The sequence below is a fragment of the Chrysemys picta genome, chromosome 6, assembly GCF_011386835.1.
Source record: "Chrysemys picta bellii isolate R12L10 chromosome 6, ASM1138683v2, whole genome shotgun sequence".
In the NCBI taxonomy this organism is placed as follows: domain Eukaryota; kingdom Metazoa; phylum Chordata; order Testudines; family Emydidae; genus Chrysemys; species Chrysemys picta.
In genome coordinates, this window is record NC_088796.1 from 22,355,163 (window position 1) to 22,368,964 (window position 13,802).

A 13,802-nucleotide genomic window follows, 5' to 3' on the forward strand; every position below is an offset into this window, starting at 1 on the left:
TGGGTGGGCGTGTACTCAGGGCAGACATCTCATGCAGCCGCTGCCTGTACTACCATGGCAACACTACTCTTTTTTAGCACACTCGTTCATTGAGAGCTAGCACAAGTACACCTACAAAAGCTGGGACTCACCCCGCAGCGCCAAGTGTGCAGATAAAGCCTTAGTAGCCAGAAAGTGGCTGTTCCTTCCTTCCAAACCAAGGGAGTGGGGGTGGGGGAGGTAAAGTTCATGGCAGTTGCTGATATTGGCAGGGGAGTTTCAGAGCCCAAAGCGGGAGGAGAGTGTGGCGTTGAGTAGGAGATAAGACCATGACATGAGGCTCCTCACTCCTCTCTTCCCCAGTAGGAGGGAAGGGTGATGGGAGTGCTGGAGAACAGGGAACCACAGAATGACTGTAGCCCTCACAATGGCCCCGGCGTCTTGTGATCTGGCTCTGAACTGCAGAAGGATTCAGCAAAACAGTAGGGACTTTCCTGCTCACTGCTCACGTGCTGTTTGGGAACTAACAACCAGCTGAAATGCAATGACTGTTGTTGTACTGTCACTTCCCCATAATGTGCCACAGCCCGCCACCGTTTCACTCTTTTACACAGAGCAAAATCGGGTGTGGTCTGCAGATTTACAAAGAAAAACAAATCTCAGGCCAAAACATCATCTTCCAGTGAGGGGGTGGGGGTGGGGGGAAACAAACCCAGCGGATCCCTCTCCAGACAGGGCGGGAGATTCACAATCTGAAAAGGACAGGCTTGTCTTTGCTCACAATCTTTGCTGCTTCTCATTCCTTGTATGGTTCCTGCTGCTTCCTCTTTCACAACTTTATGAGTGTTGGCAAAGGGAATAGTAGTGTCAGAATAGATTTGCTTCCACCATGTAAGGAAATAGTCCAACTGTCTGCAAATTAAGGTAAGTGGCAGCTGACTCCTAAAACAGAGGGAGGTTGCCCCTTCCTTTTCAGCTGACAGGACTTGCACGTCTCTATTGATAATAGAATGGCATCACTTTTTACTGCCTGCAAAATATTAATATTAAAAATAGGAACCGAGATAAGAGAGGGGAGGAAATCGATCGACGTGTTGCTTCAGAATCAGCCTTATCCTCCTACCCCTCACCGTCATAGCTCACAAGATTTCTCTCAGATCTGACTCGAAATGGCACGTTCTGCGTGTACCACCTGGATTGCATTTTCTTCCCTTCATGACATTTTAAAATTTGGACTATGGGAATTTTGAGCCTATGCAGTAAAACGGGGACAGAACTTTTAATAATCACTGCTAAGCTGCAGGAAGCAATGAGCCCTGATGCAAGCTGAAGCAAATGTCACTATCCTACAACAGAGTACTAAAAAAAAAAAAAAAAAGTAAATTTGCTTTAGGGGAAAAAAAAAATCCAAACCAACTGCCCCCATGTACTCCGTAAAGACGAGTCCTCTGCCCTCACCTGCCAAAAGCCTGGCTCATCCCACTGAGTGGCACTCGTAACGAGCTTCCCAGGTTCCATAGCCCCATACAATGCCATGGTCTGAGTGCAATGCCCACTCCAGGTGAGCAACTGCTGAGAGTTGCTGAAGGTGTGGGGCAGAGACGGGGCCATGGCTCCTCTCTCTGACACCCCTGCCCATGGAGCTGGCCAGGTAATCAGGCACACCCTTGACCAATTAGGCCTTCTTGGGAAGGGGAGAGGAAGAAACAGGATGAATATATGTAATCACTCTAATAATCATCCAACCCCAATGGATTAGCTCATTACCTCTACCCCTTGATCCTGCACTTTTATTTTCTTTCTCCTCCCCGTTAGTATCTGGGGAGACTTCACCATCCTCCCTTTCTCTCTGGCTTGTAATCTCGTGTCTAGATTTCTCCATCCCCTCTCTGCTTATTTCCTCATCTTGTCCTGCAGGTTCTTTCCACCCAACAGTCCACCCATTTGCTTCCTTAATGGGAAGGACTCTCAATCTGTGCCCAGTACAAGGGGGTGGAGCAATCCATCCAGCAACCCTACACCTTTCCACCTAAACTTCCTCTTGCTCCCAGGGGCACCTCTACCACAGGGCAGAATTTCTCATCCCCACAGACATTCTGATTTGCCCCTAGCTCTGGGTAGTATCCGGAGGGGCTTTTCTAGCTCCCACCTGATTAATGAATAGGCTGAAGCCATGTGCACGAGAAGCCTCTGGTACCTCTTCCCTACCATTACCCAGACAATTGGAGCTTCCTCTTTTTTTGGCCTGGAAGTTCCGTCCCAGAAAAATTCTGCAAAGCGACATTCCATGTGTAGTTTTGTGTGCCCTTCACATCCACGCTGGAAACACACTATGGTCCGAGCCCCTGGAGGAGTTCCTCGGGCTCCTCCCTCTTCCTTTCAGTGCCCTTTCCCACCTCTTTTCCAGGTGTAGTCCCTTAAGCAAGTGACCCTTTCTGGGAATGTCTACCTTAGCAAGCCCCTCAGTCAGTTTAATTGTGGCCTCCAGATTGACTGGCGGATGTCACCTGAGCCATACTCAGGGAGACTCTGTAGAAGCTGTTCCAGAATCACGGGCTCCATAATTTCCCCCACAGTTTCTGTATCTGGCTGTAACCAACGCATAGCCCAGTTTATTAATTTCTGGGTAAATGCACAAGGCCATAATCCCCCCAGTCAACCTTGTGGCATTAAAGTTCTGGTGGTACTTTTCCATGGAGGCCCACCTGGTCCAGGATGGCTGCCTGAACCATGTCGGAATGTCTCACCTGCTCATCACCGAGAGCCAAATATGCCGCAAGTGCTTCCCTGGTAAAAGAGGGTGCCAGCCGAAGTGCCCTCATGGGTCTGTTCCAACCGGCTCCTGCTGCCACGCACTCAAAGGTGACCAGAAACGCATCAGGGTTATCTGCAGATCCCATAATCAATGGCCATGCCCGGTTTCTGTCTCTTGCCACGGGACTCACTAAACTTTGCAGGAGTTGCACTGACCCTGGGCTTGCTGTCTTCTAAATTCCTGCGGGATCTTTGGCTGCTCAGACTGCCAGGCAAATGCAAGGACTGTTCCTCTGCATGGGCGGGGGACTGTTGGAAGGTCTGCAAAGTCTTCTGCATCTGTCCTTGCTGCTCCCTCAGCAATTGCTATATTTCCTCCATCGCCCAGACTGCCAAACCACTACAGAGGCTCCTCCCTCAGATTCTCCTCACGCTGGGAGACAGGCATGATCCCAGACAAGCCCCTACATGTGACAGGGTGGGACTGCAGTACCTCTGTCTCTTCCATGAACACAGACCACTCAGAGAGCCTCTCACATATAGACAACAGTGCTTTATTTACAGTGTCTCAATCCCTCTACCGATACATATCAATGCATCCCCACCTTGCCACTGTTATCCCACTTTCTAGCCCTTTCTCGCAAGAGAGGGTGAGGTGGGGAAACTGAGGTGGCTCTGCTTGGAGAACTCCCCTTGTCAGTCACCCCTGAGCAATTAGGCCTTCTGGGGGAAGTGAGGGAGAATGGAGGGGCCTAATTAGTGTTAATCATGGCTCAGGGTCTCTCTCTCAGAACTCTGTCACAATTCCCAACTATAACTATATTAAAACGGAGTTAAGGTCGAGAGTACAGTACGTACCAGTAAAACTCTTTCCAATGCAGCAAGTGCAGCCGTGCCTGGTGACTGTGAGGGAAGTCTAAAAGAGGCAGTATTGTGAAGACTGTGTTATTCCTTTAAGATCATTCAGGACAAACAACAACAACTACAAAACTATGGTCTGACACAGGGTGTGAAATTTCTCAAAGGACCCATTCTTAAATGAATTCTGACCCTAAACTCATTAAAGTAGGAGTGTCATTTGCTATGGGGTTGTGGGGGCAGTTGCCTACTCTCCCCTCAGCCATGGTTTGTCTCCTTCCCCAGACTTTTCATAGCTCCTGCCAGCTGTTGCTGTGGGTCTCCCCCAGTCCTACAGGGGCTGCTGGGGAAGCAGGTCAGGAGAGGCCTCCTAATTGCCGCATTGTCAGCGCTGCCCTTCTCTCTCTGCCTGCTGGACAGGGAGCAGCAGCAGTGGCCTGAACCAGAGCTGAGCAAGGCAGTGCCTTGATCCCCGCCCCAGGCGGGCCATCAGTGAGATATGCCCTTCTTCTGCCCCTGCTCCCCAGGGTAGGACCAGTGTGCCACCTCCTTGCCCCCCTCTGGGATGGGTCTGGCTGCTACTGCTGTGACAGCCTGCTCCTGGGAACATCATCTCATATGTCTCCACCTCACTGACTCACCTGTTAGTAAAGCTGGTTGGGGGGAGGGATAGCTCAGTGGTTTGAGCAGTGGCCTGCTAAACATAGGGTTGTGAGCTCAATCCTTGAGGGGGCCATTTGGGGATTGGTCCTGCTTTAAGCAGGTCCCTTCCAACCCTGATATTCTAAGATTCTATGCTACCTCCCCAGTCACGAGGCCAAAAAGAGGAAGAGAACTGAATAAGCATGGCTGAGGGACAATCATGTGTTTCAGGAGATTTACTAACAGGTGAGTCAGTGAGGTGGAGACGTACAAGATGATGTTCCCAGGAGCAGGCTGTCACGGCAGTAGCACCCAGACCATTTCAAAGGAAAGAGAAAAGACCAGTGACAGATGAGCTAAGTTTTGTATCATTAAAATATAAATATTAGAGCTTGTCATAAGTTCTGATCTCAAGTGTATTGAAGTCACTGGAAAGACTCCTATTGACTTCAGTTCACCGCTGTGGAACAAGCCTTTTTATTTGTGGAATGATCTGTAACATAGAATTGTAATTGATTATTTTAAAGTTTTTCTGCACGATGCATTATACATACCACCCACCATGGAGTCCACTGATTTTATTTTTTTAAAGCAGGAATTGTGGGTGGGAAATGTGTTTATTGTTTAATGTTTTATTGATGTTAGACTACAGAGACCTCAGTAATTCATAGAAAAATGTGGGTTTCACTTATTTGAATCTTCCCTGTAAACAAGCCTCAAAAAATGCTTTTTATATATTCCCGATCAAGTCTCAAAAGAGCCCTACAGAATGCAACATTTAAAACAGCAGCTAAAGCCAATCCAATTCCCACCGAATGACAGTTCTAAGGATGTTTTTTTAGCTCAATCAGATACATAGTTTGATATTTCTTAGGCCTCAAAATGTATGGCTGTGCCGTCCAGAAGAATATTACCTCTATGAATGGCAGGTCAGAGGTTCAAATAGTGAACTGAAAAGACCATTACTCACTTATTTTGCTGTGGAAATGAATAGCTAGCAAAGTACTAAGCATAATATTTATTTTTCAAAATCACTAAAAAACCCCATATTTATGGAGATGCCGATTTACATAACAGAGAAAGCAACTTTTGAAAATGTACAGTCTATTTCATATTATTGCACTCACTTTTTTATAATATACAAGGCATTTTAAAGGGGTTTCAATAAAAGAAGTAATATTTATATAAATAAAAGTGTCAATATACAATATCATACAAGAAGTGTATCATCTTAACAGAACACACAAAACCTAACTAGATTGGAATTCCAATGTCTCACGTGATCTACTCTAATCCTCATCAATATTTTCATGTATACAGTTACATACCCTAAATGCACAAGCAGCTAACATTCCAACACCTGGCTGTGGATGATTGATCCAGCTTTTTGGGGAAAAAAAACAATTGTAGAATGTTATTAGGACTAATTCTGAATGAGGGCTGATTGGAAATATCAGTCACACAAAAATTCTTAATACTTTATTACCCTCAAAAGGGTTTTATAAGGATTGGGATGAAAGTAACCAGCCAAACTGCTTCCTCCCAACTTTAGGCTTAATCCTTTAGTCCTTAACACAGATACAATTCCCAGAGAAGCCAATGAGAGGTTTTCATGCATAAGGACTGGAAGATATTGTATGCCCAGTATCATACTAGAGCCCAATCCCCCCAATATCCAGTATGCACATCTTTCTGAGCTGCTCCAGCCCTGGAAGGCAATGAATGCTAGATCTGTGACAGGCCAGCTTATCCAGAAGGAAGTTTGCCCTGCTCTGAAAGCCATTCCCTCCACTCCAAGTCCATGGTGAAGAATTGCAGACCTGTCTGGGGCCAGGGACAAATTAATGTCCATATACGTCCTGATTGGTAACATACTTATCTTTCTACCTGCAACTGTGTGGCCCTAAAGAGCTACAATAGCCCTGGAATGCTTAGGGAACTGAGTGATGATCCCTAATATGAAAAAGGACCATCTTGGGCACTGGCCTCCAATCAGTGAAGCTAACAATGAAAACCAAAAGTTATCTGCTGGGGTCTGGGGAACTTTCTGCATAATTCCTCACAAATCAGTGGTCAGCTGAAAGATGCTGAGTTGGTTCCTTGATCATTGTTCAGGACAGAAAAGGATTGTATCTTTGAGTCCTACGACCCCATTCTTTTATATTACAGCTAAAGAGAGAGAGAGAGAGAGAGAGAGAGAGACTCGTCGCGACTGATTCTGCCCTCACACCAGCTTTCACACTGGTGTAAAACTCTTGACTTCCAATAAGTTACTCTGAATTAACACTGGTAGAAGTGAGACCAGAATCCATCATAGAAAATGTAAGGTTGTTGGCACCTTAAGATTCTTTCCTAGCTCACTGACGTATAGGATAGGAAGGAGGCTTTGTGGCTGTGCCAGCTAAGGTGCTCAAGGAACCTCCATGCCTCATTTTGGCTTCATCAGGACCCTAGAAAAGTAATAGTTTATAGTGTAATAAAGAATCATTCCTAGTAAATTTCAAAAGAGTACTGCAGAGACATCTGTTCCTAGAGAACAGTAATGGGTACATGTCGTAAGATCTGCTTAGCCTGACCTATTAGTTAGATTTCTTTGCATACCTACTAATTTCACATTTCCAATCCATATACTCTCACTCTACATTAAGTGCATAGCAGGATTTCATTTGCACCATGTGTTGTACAACTCTTATTTTACCTCTACAAGGTGAAGATTGAATACAAATGACCATTTTCTCCACTCTTTCCTTTTCGAAAGCAAATTCTTAGAACACGGACTTTTAAATTGATGAGTAACGTTACCTCAACACAATTGCTGAAAAATTCTATTGTAATAATTTGAACCCTAGTAGAATCAATAGAGATCTTCTGTTTCCTATCACAAAACATAGCTTTGGCAAGAAGAATGATCACATGGCTTAATATGTCAGGGTTAAAAAGTAATTATACATCAAACATAAAACTATCATTAGTAGAACTGTATCATAATATTCAGAACATGTTAATAAACCATAGCATTTAAATGTTAAATCCATCATTCCTTTAAATTACATTTCATATTTTATCACACACACAAAAACCCACATAGTTTTGATGTTGGCATTTGCCCAACATATATTTCCAAGTATGTGTAAAATAAAAGAGAGTATTTGATAATGGAAAAATGAAAGCTTTATAAATCACTCTCAGACAGTGAATAGTACCTGCAAATAAGTGTCTGAAAATTATATTATTCACTATATATAATTTTCAAGACACACCTCAAATTCAGTAAGCTTAATGTACAAGATGAAAAGCTTCTTCTTTGAGTTCACACTTAAGTGAGGGATCTGTATGCTTCTTGGTACAGAATTTAGTGAAGTTCTAATGCTGCATTGGAAAAAAATGCCATTTTTCAAAACACAATTGTGGTTTACCATTTTAAAATAGCAAAGTGTCAATCCTGTATTCTGTGTGTGTGTGTGTGTGTGTGTGTATATATATATATGTGTGTATGTGTGTATTCACTATACTGCATTAAACTCTACATGCATATTTATGTATCTACTATACATGCTGTTTGTCTAACTTTTTCAGATTTTGATCATTCCTGAAAAAGGCATCACAGTTTAATTGTCATATTTTCTCCCTGTTTTCAGCATAAATTTAAGTTAATCTTTTCCTCCCAACATGGGGCCTGATACCACAGTGAGGTCCATGTGGCTGGAATCCTGCACCCACATTGTTAGCTTTAGTGAGGCTCAAAGTTGCATTCAAAGGCAGAGCTCATTGTAGGGTCACTCCATATGCAGAACTTCCACTAGCTTCATTGGAAATTCTGTGGGCGGAGCATCTGAAGGCCGCAGCCCCGCATTCATCTTTTCAGTACCCAGATGTTGTTGGCATCTCTCCCTAGATAGACACTCTAATGTTCATGTAACTTGAAAAAAATCATATATATATTTTTATTTCTATACATCTCATCTCTGGATGCCACAAGGAACTCGATGCTTTCAACACATCACTAGTTGTATTCTAGCCAGAAACACAACCAAAAGAAAATGCTTCATTCAGTAAAGACTATTGACTATAAAATAATTTGAATAAATACATCTGAATATGGTATAAACTAGAGATTAGTTCCAGCTACAACAACTGGGTCCCGTCCAGACCTTTTCAACACCACATATCCAGCGAACACGCGTTATAAATATTGGGGCCATTTGCAGGCTGCTGAGCTGGCTCCAGGTTTGGATTGGGAACACCTCTATTGGTCAGGGCTGTTTTTCTGGTTTTGGGCCCATGACAATTTCAGGACACTGGACCAAACAACTTGTTCTCACTGTTGGGGATGATGGTTCCTTTTTGCTTTGTCACTTGTGTGTTATCCAGTCATCTCAAACTAGAGCAAATAAATTGTTCTAACCTCTCATACCATATTCTTTCTTCCCCTCAAACAGCGTTCTATAAATAATACACAGGAAAATAACTGTTACAGATACATGCTTTGAGTATTGGTGAAAAATCCAGGATAAGTACAGGTGACATTCAATTGTTTCTACAATATGGTTTTTCAGCTAATGAGTTATGATCTATGCAGATAAAGCCAATTCCATAATTCAGAATCCTCATCAAACAGTCCATTACCCACTCAATCCAAGACATATTTACAATACGCATGCTGGCCCACATGCATGTGAAAATAAATATTCGAGAAGAAAAGTAACGAATAATAACCACTACCACAAGTGTGGCCGGTTCAAATTTAACTGGGCAAAATCTAGATATTTGGACCCAAATTTTCAAACTTGAGTTTTTAAACTTAGGGCAACCGTAATCCTCTTTTAGGCACCTAAATGCAAATGGGTGGATTTTCAGAGGTGCCGCACCCCCACCAACGATAATGGGAACTGTGAGTGCTCAGCATCTTTGAAAGTCAGCCCACTTTTATTCAGGTGTCTAACTTTAGGAACCCAAGTTTGAAAGTTCAGACTGCAATTTTTACACTCCAGTCTTAATTATACCTATAAGTTATACCCAAACTGCTACCAACCTTCCAATCCTCTGCAGATAGTCATCCAACATTTGTGACAGATTTTCTTTTCCTAAACGAAGGTCTGCACACAGACTTCTAATGTATTAATATGGTGTGATATTCAGATTTAATGATATGTCACTGAGAGGTGATTTAACAGTGTTGTGTGTTCAGTTCATAGTTTTCTAGATGATTCTGAGCTTCATGATAAAATGTTTGTGGTTTAGATTTACAAAGCTGTGCAAAATTATACTTCTTTTTGTCATGCCTCTTTAGCAAAACTGCACTTAGAAGAATAAAGTGAGATTGTTCCAGACATTCTCCTTTTATAACAAATACAGACTGGACCCCAAGTCAGTGTGTTGAAGTCAAGTTATAGCTAAGTAATACAGGATACAGTCAAAAAACCCATCCTCATTAACAGGATAGCAACAAATGAGTTATGTTCCCAATTTCCAAAACACTAAAAATATTGGGAACAGGCAAAACATTTCAAACAGAATCTGCTAAAAGGTTTTGAAGTTCCATTAAAATACCACCTGACAGAAAAGTCCTCTTACTGTTTGGCTTCTTACATCCTGGGACAGTAAAGTTTATAAAAACACTGCATGAAACAAATATGTTCCTTGTTTGCATATCCCAGTGCTCCTCTGATGCTTTTAGCATGCCGCTAGAGAGCATGAAGTCACTTCTACACAGCTTCAAAAATGTAAGGACAGCTTGTAGTCTGTTTTGAAAGGACTTCTAATGAACATGTTGCCTTAAACAAGCGTAGCTAGAAATAGTGCTTCTGTCATACTGAAGTTCTATGCTTTCTGATCAGCAATTGAACTGGTCCCTCTGGGACAGATTTAATGATGTTCCAGGCATCGTAGTGCATGAGACCAATCAATGATTTTCCACTAATGGCAACAATTTCATCTCCAGCTTCTATTTTTCCAGCTTGCTCTGCAGCGCCACCTATGAGCAAATAAGTTACAGTCAATATAAAAACAAAGGGTTTGCTTTCCACTGTGGCAAATGGGAAATAAATGATTCTTCTAACAATGCCAATTGTATTATTAATCCCTGAGACTCAGCATTAACAATTTATTCCAACATCGTGCACACAGTAACAGTAAAGTGTTAACGTAGCTGAGATAACGTTAAATTCTGGTTGTTTGAGATGTGTAAAACAAAGCTTCTGCTGAGATTAATTAAGCAATATGAGGGCATCAAAACTGCTGTATATTGGCTCCAATATTTTGTAAGAAAACCTGTTGAATTAAATAAATGTGCATGTTCACATGGACAAAAATAGTTATTTCCACAGAAAATGTAACAGGCCATTTTCTGCCCAGTATGAACCTCAATGGAATTTTAGCATTTTATTCTCCAGGGGATAAAACAACAGACTCTAAAATCATTAGTGACAGAGAGGAGGCAAACCAAGGACAATAAGCTTTAGGATACAGACAGAGGCAAACTTCCTGTCCAGTTAGAAACCATATGTTAGTGATAAAGTGTACTTTCTCTATGACGATAACGTAGCTGTATCATCATGTATCAAGAAACACCAGTAGGAGTTGTAATTAATGACATAAATGGGAATGTTCCAAATAATCACACAATGATGGCACCATACAAAATGAAAAATGATCCTCCCCCACAAAATAAATGTTTAAATATTAAATGTTAAAAAGTGAAACTGATTTGTGGCTAGGCCATATAGATTTCACTTTGACTCTTTTCCCTTATAAGAGAACAGGAACATGGGGCCTGATCCTGCAAGATGCTGAGCATCCTTGGATCCCCCCCAAGTCAATGGGAGCTAAAGAGGCTTAGCTCCTTGTAGGAGGCACTCGGCTTTTCACATGATCATATCCATAAGAGCCAAGACTAATCCATATGAAAAGTACAGGGAAGTGCTGGACATTGGTTTCCATTCTGCATGCAACACATGTCAGTTTAACCATCTGGCTGACAGGCAGAGCATCCAAGAATGGCAGTTTTCCAATGCACATGCCCTGTGTATTGTACTCTTGGGAGAAGGCCGATCACTGTGCTCTGAGTACCCGAAGCAGAAAATTAACACCATATTGTAGATAAAGAACTTCAGAGGAAAGTTTAACAAAAACAAAAAAAGAGAAAAAGAGGTAAAAAGTCAGAGCAGGAGAAGTAGTACTGTATTTGGGAAGAACATAAAGCCATGGTTTCACTGCGCTCTCCTTCACCGTAAGTGTCAGCTTTGCTTTTCACAGGAATGGGAAACAACAGATGAAATGCTAGCTTTTATAGAATACTGTTGTAATGCTAGATGAAATGATGTTGCTGGCTGCCATTCAATATTTACGGTAACAGGTAAACCCAGCACATAATCACAGCATGCTTACTCAATCTTTCCACATTAATCCTACGAACACTTGTTAGCAGGTGAGGTACTTATTACCACGATCCGTGTTTTTAAGATTAGGCCTTTAGTTATTAAGAGGTATAGAATGCTTTAGAAAATAACTCAGCTCTGTAATTATCCAATTCAACCAAGTTGGAATAATGTATAGTAGAAGAAAATGGGTTATAGCCATGTAAATATATTTTCCAAATACCTTTAAATATTCTTTTTACAAGCAAAGGTCTGTCTCCAGAAATTGAAGCTTTTCCTCCATCAAGGCTGAACCCCAAGCCAGCAGAGGTTTTCCATAGTTCAACAGAAACGACATCACTCATATCCACATTTGGACCTGCAACAGAATACACGCAACATTTTGTTATTGACCTATAATTCTCACTTCTTTGCTGTGGTGAGAAAATGATCCACAATTTAATTTCTACTAAAACTGCAACATGTTTTCAGTCCATTTTTTTTAAGGGCACGTGCATATTATGCCGTTAACCCACAGTGGCCTGTGCAGGTCAGTTTTTGCAATGTGCAATTACCCATTAGGTGTGGAGTAGTTCAGATTTCTCATGTTCAACAAGGATGTGCCTACACATTTTTGTGGGTGACATTAAGGAGGCCTGCTGAACATTTGCCCAACGGGATTTAGTAAAAATTAATTAAAAAAAATTGAAGTGTTTAAAAAAAAAATCACAAGAACAATGAGCTGCAAAACTTTATAGTCTTCAATTTGATATCACTTATTTAGGTCTTGGATGACGAGTTTCTAAAAAGCAAGTCTGTCCAAACATTAATTTGATCAAAACCCATTCACTTTCTTTCTTTCTTTCTTTCTCTTTCTTTTTTTTAAAGGAGGGTTTTTTAATATACTGACTTGTGTGAATTTATGCTCCTGCTCTCTAATCAATGGATATGTCAGATCTCTACCAGTGGGTGTATGTGGTCCTCTAGCAGCTGGACCACAGAAGTTATAAACCATAATACTACTACACCTAATAGAAATTATGCCATAGCTCATGTAGAAACGGCCCCATGAATTTGAAACAAAGGAGCAGATGTGATTTACCTTGATTTTAGTAAGGCTTCTGTCATAGCCACACATGACATTCTCAAAAGCAAACTAGGGAAGTGTGATCCAGATGAAATGACTATAAGATGGGTACATAACTGGTCAAAAAGCCATATTCAAATAGTAGTTATCAGTGGTCCACTGTCAAACTGGTAGGGTGTATCTAGTGAGGACCCACAGTATTTTCATTAATAACTTAGATAACAGAATGAAGAGTGTGCTTTTAAAATTTGCAGATGACAGCAAACTGGTTGGAGAATTGGTCTGATTGCAACAAGATAAAATTCAATAATGACAAGTGCAAAGTACTACACTTAGAAAGATAAAAATCAATGTACAACTACAAAATGGGGGAATAACAGGTGAGGCAGTGGTACTGCTGAAAAGGATCAGGGGTTTATAGCGGATCACAAACTAAATACAGGTCAAAAATGTGATGTAGTTATGAAAAAGGCTAATATTGTTCTGGGGAATATTAACAGAGGAGTCTCGTACGTGATACATTGGAGGTAATTGTCCTGCTCTGCGTGGCACTGGGAGGCCTCAGCTGGAGTATTCTGTCCAATTCTGGGTACCACACTTTAGATAAGATGTGATTACACTGGCAAGAGTTCAGAGAGCAACAAAAATGATAAAAGGTTTAGAAAATCTGACCTATGAGGAAATGTTAAAAAAAAAAACGGTCATGTTTAGTCTTGAGAAAAGAGTAATGGGTTTAATCTGCAGGAATGGAGATTTAGGTCAGATATTGGGAAACGCCTTTGAACTACAAGGGTTAGTTCATCTCTGGAATATGCTTCGAAGGGTGGTTGTGGAATCGCCATCACTGGAGGTTTTTAAGAACAGGTTGCACAAACACCTCTCGGGGTGGTCTGGGTTTACTTGGTCTTGCCTCAGCTCAGGGGACTGGACTTGATGATTTGTCAAGCACACCCTTCCAGCCCTACATTTCTATGATTTATGTTCTATTCCCTGCCCCAGTGACTGTCAAATTTATACAGCCATGGAATTATCATAATTTAGTGCCAACTGTTGACTTGAAAAACTGTACCTTAGGCATCTGAGAATGAGCTTTGCCTAATGGGAAGGTGCTTATGTAAATGTATGGG

General features: G+C 41.7%; 1 protein-coding gene across 11 annotated transcripts in view; it reads right to left on the reverse strand.

The window, feature by feature from the left end:
- Nucleotides 1–5,236: 5,236 nt before the first annotated feature.
- The window catches only part of PDZD2 (PDZ domain containing 2), a 301,222-nt gene continuing 292,656 nt past the window's right edge, over nucleotides 5,237–13,802 (reverse strand). For 9 of the 11 annotated variants that reach the window (XM_065598827.1, XM_065598829.1, XM_042860213.2 and 6 more), the window contains 2 exons: nucleotides 11,833–11,967; nucleotides 5,237–10,207 (listed from right to left, as the gene is read on the reverse strand). In XM_065598827.1, coding sequence (XP_065454899.1) covers nucleotides 10,041–10,207; nucleotides 11,833–11,967 — 302 coding nt within the window. In that variant the 3' untranslated portion in view covers nucleotides 5,237–10,040. The remainder of the gene's footprint in view (nucleotides 10,208–11,832; nucleotides 11,968–13,802) is intronic. The other 2 variants (XR_006176846.2, XR_010602129.1) reach the window with 2 other exon arrangements.